Source organism: Abrus precatorius, unplaced genomic scaffold (genome assembly GCF_003935025.1).
Source record: "Abrus precatorius isolate BTA unplaced genomic scaffold, Abrus_2018 Scaffold7, whole genome shotgun sequence".
In the NCBI taxonomy this organism is placed as follows: Eukaryota; Viridiplantae; Streptophyta; class Magnoliopsida; order Fabales; family Fabaceae; genus Abrus; species Abrus precatorius.
In genome coordinates this window covers 31,523,516-31,544,149 of record NW_020874417.1, presented here as the reverse complement: position 1 = coordinate 31,544,149, position 20,634 = coordinate 31,523,516, and the positions used below count along the sequence as shown (strand labels likewise).

At 32.1% G+C, this 20,634-nt stretch overlaps 2 protein-coding genes across 8 annotated transcripts; both read left to right on the top strand.

Annotated features, from left to right (window-relative positions):
* Nucleotides 1–920: 920 nt before the first annotated feature.
* LOC113871053 (polypyrimidine tract-binding protein homolog 3-like) lies at nucleotides 921–7,030 on the top strand. 4 transcript variants are annotated; one of them, XM_027507758.1, is made up of 16 exons: nucleotides 1,127–1,207; nucleotides 1,297–1,394; nucleotides 1,771–1,838; nucleotides 2,358–2,429; nucleotides 2,534–2,610; nucleotides 2,788–2,866; nucleotides 3,175–3,298; nucleotides 3,781–3,845; nucleotides 3,933–3,982; nucleotides 4,110–4,151; nucleotides 4,250–4,301; nucleotides 4,413–4,470; nucleotides 4,569–4,582; nucleotides 5,062–5,169; nucleotides 5,248–5,391; nucleotides 6,102–7,029. In XM_027507758.1, the coding sequence occupies exons 3-16, from the start codon at nucleotides 1,782–1,784 to the stop codon at nucleotides 6,489–6,491; spliced, it is 1,332 nt and encodes a 443-aa protein (XP_027363559.1). In that variant the 5' UTR covers nucleotides 1,127–1,207; nucleotides 1,297–1,394; nucleotides 1,771–1,781; the 3' UTR covers nucleotides 6,492–7,029. The 4 variants fall into 4 exon arrangements, with proteins under 4 accessions (XP_027363560.1, XP_027363559.1, XP_027363558.1 ...); XM_027507759.1 differs by lacking the exon at nucleotides 1,297–1,394 and having other exon boundaries at nucleotides 921–1,207; XM_027507757.1 differs by having other exon boundaries at nucleotides 1,127–1,394.
* A 1,970-nt stretch (nucleotides 7,031–9,000) lies between these two features.
* On the top strand, nucleotides 9,001–14,732 carry LOC113871084 (polypyrimidine tract-binding protein homolog 3). 4 transcript variants are annotated; one of them, XM_027507847.1, is made up of 15 exons: nucleotides 9,001–9,058; nucleotides 9,794–9,860; nucleotides 10,205–10,276; nucleotides 10,377–10,453; nucleotides 10,631–10,709; nucleotides 11,006–11,129; nucleotides 11,634–11,698; nucleotides 11,786–11,835; nucleotides 11,972–12,013; nucleotides 12,120–12,171; nucleotides 12,282–12,339; nucleotides 12,437–12,450; nucleotides 12,899–13,006; nucleotides 13,086–13,229; nucleotides 13,912–14,715. In XM_027507847.1, the coding sequence occupies exons 2-15, from the start codon at nucleotides 9,804–9,806 to the stop codon at nucleotides 14,299–14,301; spliced, it is 1,332 nt and encodes a 443-aa protein (XP_027363648.1). In that variant the 5' UTR covers nucleotides 9,001–9,058; nucleotides 9,794–9,803; the 3' UTR covers nucleotides 14,302–14,715. The 4 variants fall into 4 exon arrangements, with proteins under 4 accessions (XP_027363648.1, XP_027363646.1, XP_027363649.1 ...); XM_027507845.1 differs by lacking the exon at nucleotides 9,001–9,058 and adding an exon at nucleotides 9,134–9,209 and having other exon boundaries at nucleotides 13,912–14,732; XM_027507848.1 differs by lacking the exon at nucleotides 9,001–9,058 and adding an exon at nucleotides 9,553–9,648.
* Nucleotides 14,733–20,634: the final 5,902 nt, after the last annotated feature.

Below are 20,634 nucleotides of genomic sequence, written 5' to 3'. Positions count from 1 at the left end.
ATTGGGACTGGACTCTTTGAATGTGTTCTGCAAGTATCTGAATGTTACTCTTGTACACGGGAAAGAACGAAAAAGAAATAGTTAAGTAGCAATCATTGTTCTTTTGATTTATGCTGTGAAGTTGGGAGCTAAAGAAATAATGTGCATTCTGTAACTTTTTCGTTGTCCAGTTAGAGTAAAACTGATTATTTATTTCATGTTTTTATGGAATTTTTGAAAAATAATTAATTTTTTTTTTTTTTTTAAATTTAAAGCGATTGTGTTAATAAGTAACGTGCTCATACAAATTTTTCTTGATGATATCATAATATCTTCAATGAAAAATAAATGACGTGCTTAGACTTGTAATGATTTATGTTGGTTTTATCAATTTTACTTTTGGTCTTTTCTTTTCATGACATAACATTGCTATGTAGGCGAGCATCTTAATAAAAAACGTTTCAACCTGAAGACGTGTACATCAATATTATTAAAAAAATAGACTCTACTTTTTTTTTTTTTACCTTGAAAAAGCTTGTGTGAAACTAAATAAACTTCTTTCCGATAGTTTAAGACGAAGTATAATTGAAATTTCATTCTGATTTGGACAAATTTTGGTTTCTGTAGTCTGAGTTACGTTACGTAGAAAGTGAAATATATGTGTTACCGATCAGACTCCAAATACCCTATAACTTAGAAGGCAGCTATACAATCATAAAGAGTTGCCGTTCCAGGTGCAAACTCATCATCTCTAAACCTTTTTTTTCTTTTATATTATAAAATAAAAAAATACAACTGCCTGACGCACCGTTAATTTGCTAGTTACTATCGTATACTTATAATTCAGTTTAATATCCTGTGATTATAATAACGAATTAAGTACATGTTTAGTTCAATTTACGATTGAGCTCTTAAAATGAAAAAAAAAAAAAAAAGTACTGGTGAGATAAGCACGAAATGCCAACGCAAAAACAGATGGATAGGTTTTGGGGATTGTTGAGTGTGATGAAACCAAAAGCAGGAGCAAATCTTTCATACTTGGAACCTTAAAGTTCTCCCTCATATAAAAGCCCAAGTGACGGAGTAAATTACGTAACATAACATCACATATATCATAATATAGGGTGACAGATTCACGACATCATGCGTGCCACGCTTCTTTAACTCTCTCTCTCTCTCTCTACCACTTTCTCTCTCTTCCCCCTCTTCCGCTCTCTCACTCTCTCAGGCAAGTTCTCTCTCTCTGCTTCTCTGTTTTGAACGGAGAAATGTGCTGTGTTTTCTATGCTGAGATGTCTCAATTTATTGCAAGTTTAGGGCTCTGAGCTGGATTTTCGACATACCCCTTTTCTTCTCCTTGGTTTTCTTTACTGCTCTTTTTTCTTCTCACTCCCTTGATTCGGGTCTCCAATTGGGTATGCGACTTTCATTGAGTGTCAGATTAAAATTTCTTTCTTTTTTTGTTCTTCTTTCATGATTTGTGTTTCGTCTGTGAAGTCCCACCGTTTTTTCCCTTGCTTTATGATTTATTGGCATCGATCGTGATTTAGTCCAATTGGGTTTTGCAAAATATTGGAATCGATAATACCTTCTTAGCTTTTTTGAGGTGTTATTCAGTTTCGGAGTGAGAATTTTCGAGCATGTCGAATGTGAACTTTACTTCAGTTGCTTGCTTTCAAATTGATTCGGGCTAAATACATGTCGGGGTTAGATGTTATCCATAGGTTGGACAAGTAAGAAAAACGTTCCATATTATTAATATGATTTTAAAATTTTTCCTCCTTTTTACAGGTTAATTTGCAATGACTGAACCTTCCAAGGTCATTCACGTTCGAAATGTGGGGCACGAAATATCTGAAGTACTCTCTCTCTCTTTCTCTGGCTCTATTGTTGGATATCTTTGTAGTTTGTACCTGTTTGTTTTGGTATTATGATCATGCATGGCTAGCTACGCCTCGATTGCTAAGTTTTATTTTGAAGTGATAAGAAATGTACATTAGCCAAGAGGGAGAATGAAAAGGTGGTAACCGTTTATCCCGAAAGAACTGTTTATGAACTTCTTGGAAATGGTTCTACATTTTCCATTTTAATTATTGATTGCAAACATTTTGTGTTGGCTTTGATGCCCCATTCCTAAAATAGATTGATTCTGAACACACGCACTGAACGAGAGAGAGAGAGAGAGAGAGAGAGAGAGAGAGAGAGAGATAGAGAGAGTATATGGTTGACGTTGTCGGCCTAGTTGAAATGAGTATTTAATTCTTAGTTATAGCTCTCACTGTTTGTCGTAGTGGGAGAATGAGTTATGTTCCTTTACAAGCAGAGTTTACTTTTAAAGTTCTTGAAAGATTTATAAATTTTTCTTACTTTGATTGCAGAATGATTTACTTCAGCTATTTCAGCCTTTTGGTGTCATAACGAAGCTTGTGATGCTGCGTGCAAAAAATCAGGTTTTCTTTTTCATGCCTTTAAACAAGACTCTCTGTTTTTCCTTAGAAACTTGAGGTTGTTTCATTTCATCTTTTTTCGGTTATAAAATCGGCCATATTTGCAGGCTCTTCTCCAAATGCAAGATGTTCCTTCTGCAGTTAATGCTTTACAATTTTATGCCAATATTCAGCCAAGTATAAGGTACAAATAATTTGTTTATTTCTGTCTTTCAATAATGTACATGATAGCATCAGCTATATCTTTAATAACTTGATATTTGCTCTTGGGTGTCATATTTGGAGATTTGTAATGCTCTATTTAATTCCATGCACATTAAGATTGCCTTAACAGTCTTACTATATTTTTATTTTGTTCTAGGGGGAGGAATGTTTATGTTCAATTTTCGTCTCATCAAGAACTAACAACAATGGATCAAAGTCAAGGACGAGGAGATGAGGTTGGCCTTTCTTGTGTTTATATTTTGGATTGAGAACTGTATGCTTCTTGTTGATTGCTTACAAAAGAAGAGAGAATTGAGCAGCCCTTTTTCTGGGCATTTGTACCTTTTCTTTTATATTCATATTCCTCCTATATCATGGTAGTGTCATCATAGACTGTTCATTTCAGTGGGGTCAGTGTGTTAAATTGTTATATTTTGTACTTTTCCTTTCTCTTTATCATGTACTTCTCTATTTATTCTCCTTTCTCTCTATCTCTTCTCTTTCTCTATGCTGTCCTGCTGTCGGGAACACTCTGGATGCACAGCCAAACAGAATTCTCTTAGTTACAATTCATCACATGCTGTATCCTATAACAGTGGATGTGCTGTATCAAGTATTTTCTCCCCATGGATCTGTGGAAAAGATTGTAACATTTCAGAAGTCAGCTGGTCAGATTCTCTCAGATTTCTCCCTTTCTCTTCTTTCCTTCCCTATTAACTTTTTCTGTTTCTGGACTATAATTAGGTGGATTGAAATTATATTCTAGTCATGCCATAACTTGTTTTGAGTATATATATTATGTAAATAACAAAACATTGAACATTTTGTATTTGAAAAGGTCCCTTGGTGCCGTCTATTGATACATGTAATGAATCCACATAGTAGGATAAAAGTTGGGTTTGTATTGTGTTTGTAAATGGGAAAATAGTAAAACAAGATTCTTTAATTTAAATGAATTTGTGGTGTCTCTGGGTTTTTAATGTGAGGGAATGCTTCTTTTTCAACATAAAATGCATATGCTCTTACCCTATAATCAGATACAACGATTCTTGCATTTTTTATGGAACAAAATGATCATTATATTTTATTTGAGTTTTATAGTTTGTATATTTTTACTAATTGTTTAATCATGTGTTTGCAAAAATTGTAGGGTTTCAGGCTCTCATCCAATATCAATCACATCAGAGTGCAGTTATTGCGAGAAGTACACTTCAGGTGGTTTAACATTTGCTTTCAGATTTACTTTGCTTGTTTATTCTGATATTGCTTCTGAATTTTGATTGAACTTTGGGAAATTTCTAGGGTCGCAATATTTATGATGGTTGCTGTCAGCTTGACATTCAGTTCTCAAAGTAGGTTAAATTTTGTTTAAACAATTTTGTTGCATATTGGCTTGTGGGTTTATATAACTTATAGTATGCTTTTGCCTCTCACCAAACACATTTTCTTTTATGGAAATTTAATTCATCTTAATTGCAGCCTTGATGAATTACAAGTGAACTTCAATAATGACCGTTCAAGGTGATTCAGTTGGATCTTGTGTATCTGTTTTCATTTACATATTATTCTTAACATACTAGGATTCACACTGTTGCTAATTTGTTCCTCATCTTTCACAGGGACTTCACAAACCCAAATCTCCCTACAGAGCAGAAAGGCAGACCTTCACAAGTATGTTTTCCTTGGTTCTTTATTTATCTATTTATGGATCAAATCTTCTAGTTGATCTTTGTGAAGTCCATTCTAATATATATATTTTCCCTTTCCTCTTCTGTTAAGCAGCCTGGATATGGTGATGCAGGGAACATGTATGCTGCTCAAGGTTCTGGAGCCAGGACAGGTGCTAAACATTTTAAACTGCTTTTGTTGGTTTGCTTTATTTGTCATCTTCAGTTATTTTTTTGGTGTACTGATGTTTGTCCTTTTACCCCCTTCCAGTTGGATTTCCACAGGTATTTTGCACATCAAGTTGAAGTCCCAATTTGATATTCTTGTTGAATATATGAAGAAGTTATTATCATTCAATTTGTATCTTATGAAACTAGCATTAGACTTGTGCTGGTTGATTTCTTCTTTTACTGATCTTCCTAAAATAGAAAGGTATGGAACAAGAAGTTTGTGTATTTGTAGCCAACCAATTTGTGGGAATTTTTGTTGATCTCACAACAAAATCTTCATGTTTGGGCTTTGATTTTACATTGATCTTGCTCTTCCAATTGTGTTTGATTGGGAGAGATAGGAGTTTGTGCTTTGGGATTTTGCTTTCTGAACTCTGGAATTTCTTTCTATTTTGAGATAAATGACATGATAATTTGAACATATTACCATGATATTTTTTAGTAATCTTACTACAGAAACCCACGAAAACAAGCTGTTTTCTTTCTTTTCTTTTTTAAAAAAACTTACTTTTTTAGTATTTTTTGAATTATAGATGCCCAATGCTGCAGCTATTGCAGCTGCCTTTGGAGGAGGTTTGCCTCCCGGAATAACTGGGACAAATGACAGGTGTACAGTTCTTGTCTCAAATCTTAATCCTGATGTAAGCACTTTGTCTGGCTTCTGCTGTGAAGTTCTCTCCATTTCTCAGTTTAGTAAGCTTGATATCTGTTTATTTCAGAGAATAGACGAGGATAAACTGTTCAACTTGTTCTCCATTTATGGGAACATTGTGAGAATTAAACTTCTTCGAAATAAACCAGATCATGCACTTATCCAGATGGGAGATGGTTTCCAGGCTGAATTGGCTGTACACTTTCTGAAGGTTTGTTTCATTTGTACCCTCGTGACCATATATTTTATATCATGATGCTATATTTTTGTGATATCCTTACTCAAGTTGGCATATATTTTGTTATTCTTCAAATCAAAGTATATTTTCCCGGGCAAAGAATTTGCTACCATGTCTTTTCCAATTGTTTCCAATGGTCGATGAAAATTTGTCACCCAAGTCTTAAAATTATTTTCATTTGTTTGTGGTTTTATTTTCCTGATGCCTCTGGATGTTGTATAAAACAAGACTGAAACTGAAGGATCTATTTATAAAGGGAGGTAAGTTTATTTTTTCTGTTTATTCTGAACGAATTTTCACAATGAAAATATGTTAATGTGTGCTCTACATTTTTTGTTCAGTAATAATTTTGTTTGTGTTGTTTGGCGTGCATTGAATCTGTTGCATTATTGGTATTGAATCTATTGATAGATGTTGGTTAAAAAAATAATAGTGGAACATCAACATCCCGACGTGTTGACATTGTTTAATGCCATCAAATTGGAAAATATTTTGATTGAACCGGGTTGCTTCAGTTCGAAAATAGAAGAATTGTGAAATATGTCCTTCATTTTCTATTCTGGATTGGTCGGAAATTTATGTGAGAGTGCTGCTGGATTGTTGAATCCTTTTGTCATCCTTCAGATTAATCTATATACCTTCTTTCTTCTTTTAGACTGGTCACTAACATTTTCAACATTTAGGGAGCCATGTTGTTTGGGAAGCGATTAGAGGTCAACTACTCCAAGCATCCGAACATAACCCAAGGTGCTGAGACACATGAATACGTCAATTCAAATCTCAACCGTTTCAATCGCAATGCAGCTAAAAACTACCGGTATTGCTGCTCCCCGACAAAGATGATCCATTTGTCCACACTTCCGCAAGACATCACTGAAGATGAGATTGTGAGCCTTGTAGAGGAGCACGGAACCATTGTGAACAGCAAAGTCTTTGAGATGAATGGGAAAAAACAGGCTCTGGTTCAGTTTGAGACTGAGGAACAGGCTACGGAAGCCCTTGTGTGCAAGCATGCAAGCTCACTTTCTGGCTCAGTAATCCGTATCTCCTTTTCCCAGTTACAGAATATATGATGAGACTTTGTTAAGGACTCATGGACAACCGGAGCAACGGTTGTTAAGCACAATAGGGACAAGGACTCTGAACTTGGGAAGGATATTTTTATGCAGATGGTGGTCATCTTCATTATCTTGTAATGGTCTCTTTGCTTGCTAATTTACTGATATGATCTGCTCTTTTGATTTTTCTTCTTTTTAATCACTTGTCTTCTCATCTCCATTGCTCTACTAGTTTTTTAGGTTGTTAACATAATGCGGTAGGGAGGTGTAGATTTTGTGTTTGCGGATAGGTCGAGTCTTGAGGAATAGAAAGGAGGGGGAATCACTACCTTCTTATTGCCTTTATTTAAAACCATTGTTGTATGAATGATTTGTAATTCAGGCTAAGTAGGCCTCTTTCTTTGGTATTCTCAATCCATATCAAAATTTTCCACTCCAACTGAGCAAGAAGCTGCTTTTTGTGTGTGTTTTTGAAGTATCTATTTGTCTACTCTATTCTTTTGTATCTACATACTTACCTCTTCCCCCTAATCTCTGACTTCAACTTTTATTCTTCCTTTTTATTGCATGCACATGGATTGAGAACATTGTTTCTCCTCCTCCTTCTTTGGTTGCTTTTTTCAATCCCTTTCTTTCCCAGTCAGCAGGTTGCCCGACCCCTAACTAGATAATGGAAATTTGAAGCGTGAGGTTAAGAAAGGGCCTTTATTATGTCATTGGCCATTGTACAATTTAATTCATATATTAATGAATTCGGACAATTTTAGCAATGCATTTTTTTAACATACTTTGACACGCTTCTTTAATTATTATTTAATCTTAAGAAAGCAAATACTTGGTTTAAATTGTTGTTCATTTACCAGACAATCAAAGGGATTTTAAAAAAAATTAAAAAAAATAGAGATAGTATTAAAGAAAGTGTTATTAACTTTATCCTTACGTGACACTTTATATGAAAAATTCGAGGTTATTTGTCACGCCTGCAGTGGTAAGCTAATAAAATAAAATAGATAATGTATTTATCTTGTAGAACTGTTATTTGTCAATCAGAAAAACTAAAATACCCCGATAAACCATTTTCACTGACATTTAATGTGCCGTAAAAATCATAATTGTTGTAATTGATTACCTTTGTCTAAAAATGACGGCAGAAAGGATTGTAGTTGTAGATCCATGACACACTAGGAACTTTCCTATGGTAACATTACATAAAGGATTCTGGTAGATTACAAACATATTGATTGTTAGAACCTACTTTTTATTGATGGATCTAAAAAAATGTCTCCGTTATATCAGATTCAGGGTTTTATCAAACATAACATGGATCATGTTTGCAGTTTCTTTTATGGACTACCAGAATTCCACCCTTAAAATATATGTTTATTAAAATGAAAGGTAAAGATGAAGAGTCATCAATTAATTTAAAAACTGCAACTAAATCTTTATGTGAAAAGGGTTTTTACATTGGTTAGTAATTTAGTCCTTTATGAATTTGGGTGCATAAGGGGTATTTTTGCCCTAGGATGAGGGAGAGCTAAGCATTCCAGTAAACCATGGGTGATTTTGCTTCCATAGCTTAATCTAATTTGTGTTAGCAACATGTCAAGTCACCAAATTTCTACGCATTAAAGTCGGAAACGCACTCACTAGAACAAGTTCAAGGAAACAGCTAACTACATCAACTCAAAGTATGTTATCCAATAAATTAGCCAATGGAAGAGCATAGCCCCATAACCCTATATAGGTAGTTTCACCCATGAATTTGTGGTTCCAATTAAAAGGATATATTCCTCTTATAAGATATAAGATATTTTCACTATGTATGCCTTATAAAACTTTCTTATACGTGTGTGCTAAGATAAGTCCTATAACCCTATATGACTTGATCGGGGATAATTCTAATTTTGTATAATTAAATTTGATTAAATGTCAGTTTAAAGAAAAATATTTTTAATAAACATAATGAAATTCCAATATATTACTAAAATTACTTCTAGATATGAAGTTTTTAATAAAATCATGCAAAATGTAATTAAAGTAATATTTTAATATTAAATTATGGAAATACTTTTTTTTACAATAGATATGAAATTGATGTTTTTTTTTCCACTGCTAAGTAACAAAATATTACCTCTATTAAAACCATGATTTGGATCAAAGACTTGATTTTTTAAAATATTTAAACTCAAATTGAAAGGTTAAATCAATAAAAATATTTAAAAAACATCTTTTCAATTAATTAAAGATTTTGTTAAGTATGAAGTATATTTTTCTATTCTTAACGAACCATTTAGCAAATAAAGATATTTCACTCTCCATTTTTTTTATGAACTCACCATCTTCCTAACTTCAATATCGGGTGATTATTATATCGAATTAAGTAAATATTTGGTTGAATTTAAGATTCAATCCTTATAAAACTGAGCTATTAAAATAAAATAAAATAAAAAAGGAATGGCCAAATAGGCACGAAATGCCAATTCAATAACAGGCGGATAAGTTTTCGTAGTGGTTGAGTGTGATGAGAGTGACCAACAAAGCAGGGAAAATCTTCAAACTTGGAACCCTAAATTCAATCAAAGGTTATCTCTCCCTCACATTAAGCCCAAGCCAGTTACATAATATAACATAGGGTAACACATTCACCACATCATGCGTGTCACTCCTCTTTAAACTCTCTCTCTCTCTCTCTCTCTCTCTCTCTCTCTTCCTCTCTCTTTCTCACTCTATCAGGCAAGTTCTCGCTATCTGCTTCTCCATTTTAAACGGAGGAATGTGCTGTGTGTTTTGTTTGCTGAGATGTCACAAATTATTGCAACCTTAGGGCTGTGAGCTCGATTTTCGATATACCCTTTTTCTTCTTTTTGATTTTCTTTACTGTTCTTTGTTCTGTACACTCCCTTGATTCGGGTCTCCAATTGGGTTTGCGACTTTCATTTGCGTTTGATTGTGTGACAGATAAAAATTTCTTCTTTTTTTTTTTCTTCTTCTTCGTACCTGATTTGTGTTTCTTCCGTGAGGCCCCACGATTCTGTCCTTCGCTTTATGATTTATAGGCATCGATCGTTATTCAGTTCAATTGGGTTTTGCAAAATATTGGAATGGAAGATACCTTTTTAGCTTTTTGGGGGTGTTATTCACTGCAGAGTGAGAATTTTCGAGCATGCCAAATGTGAACTTTTACTTCAGTTGCTTGCTTTGAGGTTGATTCAGATTAGAGAACTGTTGGCGTTCGATGCTATCCATAAACTGAAGAAGTAAAAAGAAAACGGTTCAATATTATTGATTTTATTTTAATTTTTCCCTGCTTTTTACAGTTAATTTGCAATGACTGAACCTTCCAAAGTCATTCACGTTCGAAATGTGGGGCACGAAATATCTGAAGTACTCTCTCTCTCTCTCTCTCTCTCTCTATATATATATATATATATATATATATATATATATATATATATTATTGGATGCCTTTGTGTTTTGTACCTGTGGTATTATGATCATGCATGGCTAAGTGATGAGAGCTATTCATTGGCCAAGAGGTTGAATGAAAATGGGGGTAACTGTATATCTGAAAATAACTGTCTTAGCAGAGTTGAAATGAGTATTTTAATTTATAATTATAAATCTTAGTATTTGTTGTCTTAGTGGGAGAGTGAAGTATGTTTCCTTTACAAGTAGTTTTTACTATCGAAGTTTTTGAAGATTTATAAACTTTCCTACTTTGATTGCAGAATGATTTACTTCAGCTATTTCAGCCTTTTGGTGTCATAACAAAGCTTGTGATGCTGCGTGCAAAAAATCAGGTTTTCTTTTTTATGCCTTTAAACAAGACTGTCTGTTTTCCTAAGAAACTTAAGGTTGTTTCATTTCATCTTTTTACTTGTAAATCTGCCTTATTTGCAGGCTCTTCTCCAAATGCAAGATGTTCCTACTGCAGTTAATGCTTTACAATTTTATGCAAATATTCAGCCAAGCATAAGGTACAAATAGCTTGTTTATTTCATTTTTTCTATAATGTTCATGGCAGCATTGGCTATTGTTTTGATAACTTAATCTTTGCCTTTTGGTGTCATATTCAGAGATTTGTACTACTCTATTTAATTCCATGCATATTAAGATTGCCTTAACAATATTACTGTATTTTTGTTTTGTTCTAGGGGGAGGAATGTGTATGTTCAGTTTTCTTCACATCAAGAACTAACAACAATGGATCAAAATCAAGGACGAGGCGATGAGGTTGGCCCCTTTATTGTTTATATTTTGTATATGCTTCATCTTGTTGATTGCTTACGAAGTTGAGAAGAATTGATCGGCCCTTTTTTGGGCATTTGTACTTTTTCTTTTATATATGCTATTCTCCCTATATTTTTTGTATTGTCATCTTAGACTATTCCATTTCAGTGGGGTCTTAAATTGTTAAATTCTGAAGTTTTCTTTTTCTCTTTATCATGTACTTCTCTATTTATTCTCCTTTCTCTCTATCTCTTCTCTCTCTATGCTGTCCTGCTGTCGGGAACTCTCTGGATGCACAGCCAAACAGAATTCTCTTAGTTACAATTCATCACATGCTGTATCCTATAACAGTGGATGTGCTGTATCAAGTATTTTCTCCCCATGGATCTGTGGAAAAGATTGTAACATTTCAGAAGTCAGCTGGTCAGATTCTCTCAGATTTCTTCATTTCTCTTCTTTTCTTCCCTGTTAACTTTTTGTGTTTCTTGGCTATACTTAGGGGGATTGAGGTTATATTTTGGTCATGCAATTAATTGTTTTGAAATATGCAAATATATTTTCTTTTTTCCTTTATTATGTGAACAGAAAAACATTTTGCTGAAAGTTTTGTATTTGAAAGGCGCCATAGTCTCATCTATTGATCCATGTAACAAATCTACATAGTAGGATAAAACTTGGTTGTGTTGTGTGTGTAAATGGGGAAATAGTAGAACAGTGTTCTTCAATATAAGTGAATTTGTAGTGGCTCTGGTTTTTTATTGTGAAGGACAATGCTTCTTCTTTTTCAACATCAATATGCCCTTACCCTGTCATCTGTTATGAGGATTTTTGCATTTTATGGACAAAGTTATCATAATATTTTATTTGTGCCTGTATAATTAGTGTGTTCTACTTATGGTTTTGTCAATGTGATTTCAAACATTGTAGGCTTTCAGGCTCTCATCCAATATCAATCACGTCAGAGTGCTGTTATAGCAAGAAGTACACTTCAGGTTGTTTGACATTTTCTTTCAGCTTTACTTGGCTTGTTAATTCTGACATTGCTTCTGAATTGTTATGGAACTTTTGGAAATTTATAGGGACGCAATATTTATGATGGTTGCTGTCAGCTTGACATTCAGTTCTCAAAGTATGTTGAATTTTATCTGAGGAAATTTGTTTTGTATGGGCTTGTGGGTTTATAGAACTTATGCTATCATGTCTTTGAACACCCCCTCCGCCAAACACATTATGTTGTATAGAAATTTAATTCATTTTAATTGCAGCCTTGATGAATTACAAGTGAACTACAACAATGACCGTTCAAGGTGATTCAGTCTGTTCTTGTGTATTTGTTTTCGTTCACATGTTAATTTCTTTTTAATATGTTATGCTTCACACAGTTGTTAATTTTTTTTTTCTCATTGTTCACAGGGACTTCACAAACCCAAATCTCCCTACAGAGCAGAAAGGCAGACCTTCACAAGTATGTTCTCTTTGGTTTCTTATTTATCTATTTAATAATTAAATGTTCTAATTGATCTTTGCGAAGACGCTTCTAATATATACTTTTTCCCTTCATCTTCTGTTAAGCAGCCTGGATACGGTGATGCAGGAAACATGTATGCTGCTCAAGGTTCTGGGGCCAGGACAGGTGCTAAAAATTTTTAACTGATTTTTCTGGTTTGCTTTATTTTCCGGATTGAGTTTTTTTTTAGTGTACTGATGTTTGCCATTTTCTCCTTTTCCAGTTGGATTTCCACAGGTGGGTATTTTTCACATCAAGTTGAGGTCCCAATTCGATATGGGAAGAAGTTATTATCATTCAATTTGTATCTTATGAAACTAGCATTAGAGATGCGTGCTGGTTGATTTCTTTGTTTTCTGATCTTCCTAAAATAGAAAGGTATGGGACATCAAGTTTGTATATTTGTAGCCAACCAATTTGTGGGATTTTTTGTTGATCTCACAATTAGAACTTCATGTTAGGGCTTTGATTTCAAGTTGATTTTGCTCTTCTAATTGGGTTGGATTGGGAGAGAGGAGTGTGTTTTGGGATTTTGCTTCTTGAGATAAATGAGATGATAATATGAACATCTTACTGCAATAATATTTTAGTAATCTTACAACAGAAACCCATGAAACAAGCTGTTTTCTTTCTTCCATTTTTTTATAGAAGATAAGCTTATTTAGTAGTGTGTTTTGAATTATAGATGCCCAATGCTTCAGCCATTGCAGCTGCTTTTGGAGGAGGTTTGCCTCCTGGAATAACTGGGACAAATGACAGGTGTACAGTTCTTGTCTCAAATCTTAATCCTGATGTAAGCACTTTGTCTGCCTTCCGCTATAAAGTTCTCTCCATTTCTTTAGTTTATTTAGCTTGAAATCTGTTTATTTCAGAGAATAGATGAGGATAAACTATTCAACTTGTTCTCCATTTATGGGAACATTGTGAGAATTAAACTTCTCCGAAATAAACCAGATCACGCACTTATCCAGATGGGAGATGGTTTCCAGGCTGAATTGGCTGTACACTTTCTGAAGGTTTGTTTCATTTATACCTTTGTCACCATATATATTTTTTTGATATCCTTACTCAAGTTGGCATATATTTTGTTATTCTTCAAATCAAAGTACATTTTCCTCTACTAGGAATTTGCTACCATGACTTTTCTCATTGTTTTCAATGGTCCATGAATATCTTTCACCCAAGTCTTAAATTTATTTTCATTTGTTAGTGGTTTTATTTCCCCGATTCTATGGAACAAGACTGAAACTGAAGGATCTATTTTATATGGAGTGGAAACGTTTGTTTTTTGTGTTTATTCTAAACAAATTTTCACTATAAAAGATGTTGACGTCTGATCTATATTTTTTGTTCATGAATAATTTTGTTTTTGTTGTTTGGCATGCATTGATTCTGTTGCATTATTGATATTGATGCACGTTGATACAAAAATCATTTTTGAACATCCTGATGAATTGACATTGATTAATGCCATCAAATTTGAAAACGAAATTTTTTGATTGATCAGTTGTGTTGCTTCAGTAAGAAAATAGAATTGTTAAATTTGTTCTTCATTTTCTATACTGGATTGGTAGCAAATTTTTGTGAAAGTGCACATTTCAACTGGATTGTTGAATCCTTTTGTCATCCTTCAGATTAATCTGTATACCTTCTTTCTTCTTTAAGCTGGTCACTAACATTTTCAACATTGAGATGTAGGGAGCCATGTTGTTTGGGAAGCGATTAGAGGTCAACTACTCCAAGCATCCGAACATAACCCAAGGTGCTGAGACACATGAATACGTCAATTCAAATCTCAATCGTTTCAATCGCAATGCAGCTAAAAACTACCGGTATTGCTGCTCCCCCACAAAGATGATCCATTTGTCCACACTTCCACAAGACATCACTGAAGAGGAGATTGTGAGCCTTGTAGAGGAGCACGGAACCATTGTGAACAGCAAAGTCTTTGAGATGAATGGGAAGAAACAGGCTCTGGTTCAGTTTGAGACTGAGGAACAGGCTACGGAAGCCCTTGTGTGCAAGCATGCAAGCGCACTTTCTGGCTCAGTAATCCGTATCTCCTTTTCCCAGTTACAGAATATATGATGAGACTTTGTTAAGGACTCATGGACAACCGGAGCAACAGTTGTTATGCACAATAGGGACAAGGACTCTGAATTTGGGAAGGATATTTTTATGCAGATGATGGTCATCTTCATTATTTTGTAATGGTTGCTTTCCTTGCTACTTTACTGATAAGATATGCTCTTTGATTTTTCCCTTTTAATCACTTGCCTTCTCATCTCCATTGCTCTTTTAGTTCTTTAGGTTGTTAACATAATGCAGTGGGAAGGTGTAGGTTGATTCTTATGGAATAGATAGGAGGGCAAATCACTACCTTCTTATTGCCTTTATTGAAAATCATTGTTGTATATGTTTTGTAATTTAGGCTAAGTAGGCCCCTTTCTGTTGTATTCTCAATCCATATCAAAATTTTCTACTCCAACTGAGCAAGAAGCTACTTTATGTCTGTTTTTCAAGCATCTTTTGGTCTACTCTCTCCTTTTGTAGCTACATATTTCCCTCCTAATCTCTATCTTCCTGCTTCATTGCATGCACATGGATTGAGAACATGTACACTTTTTCTTCTCCTTTGGACGATTTTCTCAACCCTTCTTCCGCAGTCAGCGAGCAGTTTGACCCCCAACTAGATAATGGAAAAAATGGAAACGTGAGGTTTATAAAAGACCTTGTGTTCTTGGCCATTGTGCGAATTAAAAATGCAAACACTTGTTTAAATATTGATTTATTTAAGAAAAATTCAATTACGTTAACAGAAAATAAATTAATAATTGACATTATATTACCTCATGTATTAGAAGTATTTGCTTTAATTATTGTTGGCATTATTCACTAGTGATGCGTTATAACAAAATTTCAAGGCTCTTTTTCACACCTGCACTTGGAAACTAGCAAGCAAACAGATGATGTTGGTAGCCCATAAGCTAATACTGATCTTCACTCATTTCAATTGTCCTCGTCGGTCCAACTGCAGCTGTTAAGTCAAGCAGAATACTAATAGGCCAACCACGAAGTTGGTATCACACATTTTTAACCATTATGGGAATCATCTTTTCATCTCAAAAGAAAATAATCTGATTATCAGTTAAAAGGTGACAAAACTAGCTACTTGATTTATTTGAGCTAACTTATAACATGTGTGAGGCTTTTACCGAGCCTGACCTTTTAAATTTGAGCTCACAAAATGACATCTAAGCTTGACAATCATTCGACTATTTTGGACTTTTATAGGTAAACTCACATCGGTTTTAATCAGGTAAGACTAGAAACACTTGATTTAATTTGTGAACTTTAAATGTAAAGCTTAAACTTTGCATGAGTTTAGATTAGTCTAGTCATATTGACAACTCTATTATCGACCAAAAGATACCTCTGGTGAATACTTATGCCACCAGGGTTGGCTAGGATTTAAATTCTCTTCAGCAACAAGATGGTGCAGCAGCTATAAAGCATTTATAGTATTATTTTAATACTCATTCACATTTTCCCTTTCACTAATTTTAACTATTTAAAATATAAATCAACGATTAAAATTTGGCTGGAGAAAGGCTGCAGAAAGTTTGGTTGGAAAGAATCCAAATTTGGGTTCGCTAGGGTGAGTAATAATTGATCCCAAGGGCTTCCTTGGTCCCCTGCTCCCCAACTCAGTATCTTCGCATTTCCATTTTTTTATTTTTTGTTTGATTCTTTTTCCTTCACTTAAATTGCCCTGTTGTTCTTTTTTTTTTTTGCTTTTTAAATTTTTTTTGACTGAACGAGTTTAAAAATTGAATCTTTAAAAACGCTAATGAGAAGTTCAACCCAATGGCTCATTTTGTCCACTCAACACCGACTAAGGAATATTGACTATTTTTCTTTTCATTCATTAGTTGCCAAAGTCAAATCAATCGTGGATACAAGCAATATAGCGTTGAAAACCTTTAAAGATTTTTTATATTTGAGTTCAAGTTCTTCAATTCTCTTTTAGAAATTCCCGTGGACACACTACTTAAAATCTTGAATGCATTGATGGACACACGAGGAATGTTTTGCCATTGAGGCTTGTTAGAATCTAATCTGAACAATGCTGCACAAATGCTTATTCTGTATGTTTCCGTTTTTGTTATTATTGGGTCAGTGACTTGTGAGGGTGAAAATACCCATTTTGTTGTCTACTTGGTGGCATCCCATTTTGAAATTTTCATATAAATTATGGTTTCTAATGAACTCAATTGGCTGTAATTAAAAATCGTGTGATTAAATGTCAATCCTTCGTGTGTATACTTGGACTGCTAAAGTGTGTAAAATAGTATTTCTTCCACTTGAATTTTACGAATTTTATTTCTCGAAACAATGGGAAAAAGTGTTTAGAATGCCATTTGGATCAATGTTTCTACACTGCCATGTTAAAAGCAACTTGAATTTGTCATACATGACTAGGAGCCAAAGTGCTAATTGAATATCGATTATGTTACTCTCGACAAGTTCCACGTGTGACTTCAAATTTCATTGATAGTGCTTGTGATTAGAGTTAAGCAAACTCCTAATAGTATGGTCTTTGAAAAAAATATAATAATGATAAAGCTATCTATAAACTAATCACAATTTTGGATTTGTGAAATAATTCATAACTTTTATTAAATCCGTTGTCTATTTGTGCAAATTCTGAAGTGAGTTCACAAACTGTATATAGGTGGTCTTTTCTCAGCACTGCCGCATTAATTAATTAATTAATGATTTCAGCATTCCCAGTTGATAATATTTCAATCAAGGAAACCAGAGACTTGTTAATGTCACAACCGCATGCATAGATTATCATTATCTTACAAGATATTGCAGACTTTTGTGTTCAGAATGGTCTAAGAAGTCATTGTTGTTTTGTAGAACTGAATAAAAAATGTGTCACAACTTTGATTAATGATTAAACGTGAAGACGCCGAAAAGGAGAAATTGCAAGACTCCTTAAAATATGGCTTTTTTTATGTGGGTTTATGATTTGACATCAAAAAGTGAGTTGCAGGTTTTAATTTTTTAGTTTACGAAGTTTATTTGTTTAAAAATGTCTTAATGCTGTGTGTTTTTTTATTTACATATTTTCCTGACAACCTTTATTTTTAGTTAAAGGTTTTTTACTATTTCATTTAATACAAATCGTTTTAAATTATGATTTTTTTTAACAGCTATTTATCTTCGTATTTTTTGTACATCTGGTTTAAACAAAAATTAATTCATTTTTTTATTCAGTTCTAATCAACTCTAATTTTAAAATATCTCTAATTGATATGAACGAGTAAAAAGAGACAACTATAAATACTATTTTTTTTTATCTTTTTCACGGTTATTCTCAAAATTTTGTACTTTTGTTTTCACAAAAAATATATAAAATTTAGAAAATAATTTTAGCCCTAAAAACGTAAATTTTGCATTGTGTACCTAGCGCATCTGAACTCTAAATATAAGAAAGGAAATTAGAGATTTTTAATATTTTGTAAAAACTCTAAAAATGACTGGTATAAAATCACAAGAAAAATCTGGAAACGGATAGCTTAAAAAAAATGAGAAAGAAACTTAAAGAGCGGCAAAAATCTTTAACAAGAAGGAGATTTCTTATTCGGAGAAGGAAAGCAATGGACCACCGATCAAACCACCGTTGATTACCATTTCTGTCATTTTAGCATCTTCTACCGTAGCTCAGGTATTCTCCTCTTCTCAGAATATGAAATGGACTCCTCATTTCTTTTAATTTTGTTGAAAAAGTATTAAAATATAACACAAGTGGAAAAGGAGAGGATTATTTAAATATGTGATAAAACTTTTCAGCTTTTTTAGATTTTTTTTTACTATTTATTTTTTTATTATCATTGATATAAAGTGATTTGAAATTTGCTGATCTACGCTGCTGGGCCTGTTGCACGCAACCTGCAAAAATGAAACGTGATTCATGCATTAAAATTTTGTTCAGTACCTATGGATGCATTAAATGAATAGACTCTATGTATGTATGGAAAGCAATATGCATTCGGATGCTGAAATAGATTTTTTATTATTCTTTTTATTTTGTTATTGTTACTATTTCGGTCCAATTAGTTTGTTGTTGTTCCGTTGTTAATCATTCATTTTTTTTTATTATTCCTATTTAGCTCTTTTTTTAATTTCTAAAAAAATAGAAATTATTATTTAAGATTATCATTTATATTCTAGATTTTATTTTATTCATACAGTTTATTCTTTAGTATTATTTTATCTTTTATTTTATTTCATTATTTGTTTTATTAATGTTCTTAATTCCACTTATTGATTTCATTTTTTAGCAACAATAATTAGAATAATTATAATAAAAAGTAAGAATTTATTAAGTGCAATATAATTTTTATAATTATTATTATTATTATTATTAATCTTTGAGTTGTTGTTTTTTTATTATTTGTAAAATTTATCTCATTCTAACATTAGCAGTAAATTCTTTCTAATTTTTTATATTATCTCATTGTTTATGTCTTAATTATTATGTTTGTTATTTATTATTTAAAGTTGTTATTTCTTTATTTTGTATATTTGTAGAATGTGGATGATGATTCAATTTTATATTTATGATTTATCTTTTCTTATATTATAAATTCTTTATATATATATATATATATATATATATTTACAATAATAATAAAAAATATAATTATATCAATTTATAATATTACCGTATAACTTCTCTATCGTTGTGTGTTATAAACTGATAAAGTTTATGTGTACCTACGTTACCGAGGTTTTTGGCAATATTAATGAATCATATGTTATCTTTAATTAATTAAAATTTTATCTTAATAACTAATCAAAATGTATTTCCTATAATCATTATTTTACTAATCAATCAATAATTTTATTTTATTAACATAATAATCTATAATGTTAATGTGTAGCAACTCTACCTTTACATGTTATAAATTATTAGAACCTACGTGTACCAACGTTACCTTAGGTTTTATATAACATAAATTTATCAAACAAAGTTTTAATTTTTATTATTATCATTATTATTAAATATTTTTTTAATCAATTCAAATTTATTTATTCATTTCATTAAATGAAATTAATTTCATATTTTAAAATTTCTTGAATCATATTTCTAATTTTAATAAATTAAATAACAAATCATTTCTCCATTTTTATTATATGATATAATTTTTTATAACGTTGATGTGTGATTTACATTGCCTTCGATTGTCCAAAAATTATAAGAGATTAGCGTATAGCTTACGCTATCTTTAATTCTCTTTCAACATTGATCATAATCAAAATTCAAATTCAAATACTTGATTTACGAATATAATATTTTTAACGATTTGCAAGCAATATAGTTGTGTGATCTTCTTCACTTTCTGTATTGTTTCTCGTAGGGTACATGTATAACTACGTTATCTTGTATTCTAAATATTATAATTTTACAAAATAATTTTAATTTTAAAATAAATTTTCTTTTACTAAACCTAATTTTAATCAACTAATTTCATAATTTTTAGATAGAACTACATGGCTTTGAGTTCTTCATTACACCTGGGGATACGTAGGAGCGGTAACCGAACCCGTCAAGTCAAAATAATTTTTAAAATAACTCAAATAATATTTCAATAAATAATATTTCTTCTTTTAAAATAAAATAATTAATGTTTAGGGGTTAAATAAATATCTTTCAAAATTAAAATGAATTTGCACAATTAATTTTAGGTAACCATTTTTTAAACGGACGTTGTAGGGTGCTAATATCTTCCTTATACGTAAATGATTCCCGAACTCATTTTTTGTTTCAAAGATTGTATTATATTTAAGTTTTTCCAAGGTTTTTATTAAAATAAACTTTGGTGGCGACTCTTCTGATATTTTTAAAAATATTTTTCGCCATACCGTTGTGACTGCCCGATTGCGACATAAGCTTTTAGTTTATGAAGTTTATTTGTTTAAAAATGTCTTAATGTTGTGTGTTTTCTGATTGAAAGTTATTTTAACAGTAAAATATTATTAACTTTTATAAAAATATCAACTGTCATACGGCTAATTATCTAAGTCAATGCTAGACTTTAAATACATTAAAATGGAAAAAAAATGTTAAGATGATCATACAACTAAAATAAAAATATTTATATATAAGGATAGATTGAGGTAGTAATATCTATAAAAGATAAAACGAATTCAATTAAGAAGATTTAGGCATGAATGAAAAAAGTCATTTCAGACACCACTAAAGGTGATTGATGTACGTCAGAGAAAAATAAAAAATTATTAAAAAATATAATAGATAATGTTTTAAAAATTTTAATTTTTAACACATTTAATCATATCACATTATCTATATAATTGAACACACCTAATAAATAAAACTTTGTTGTT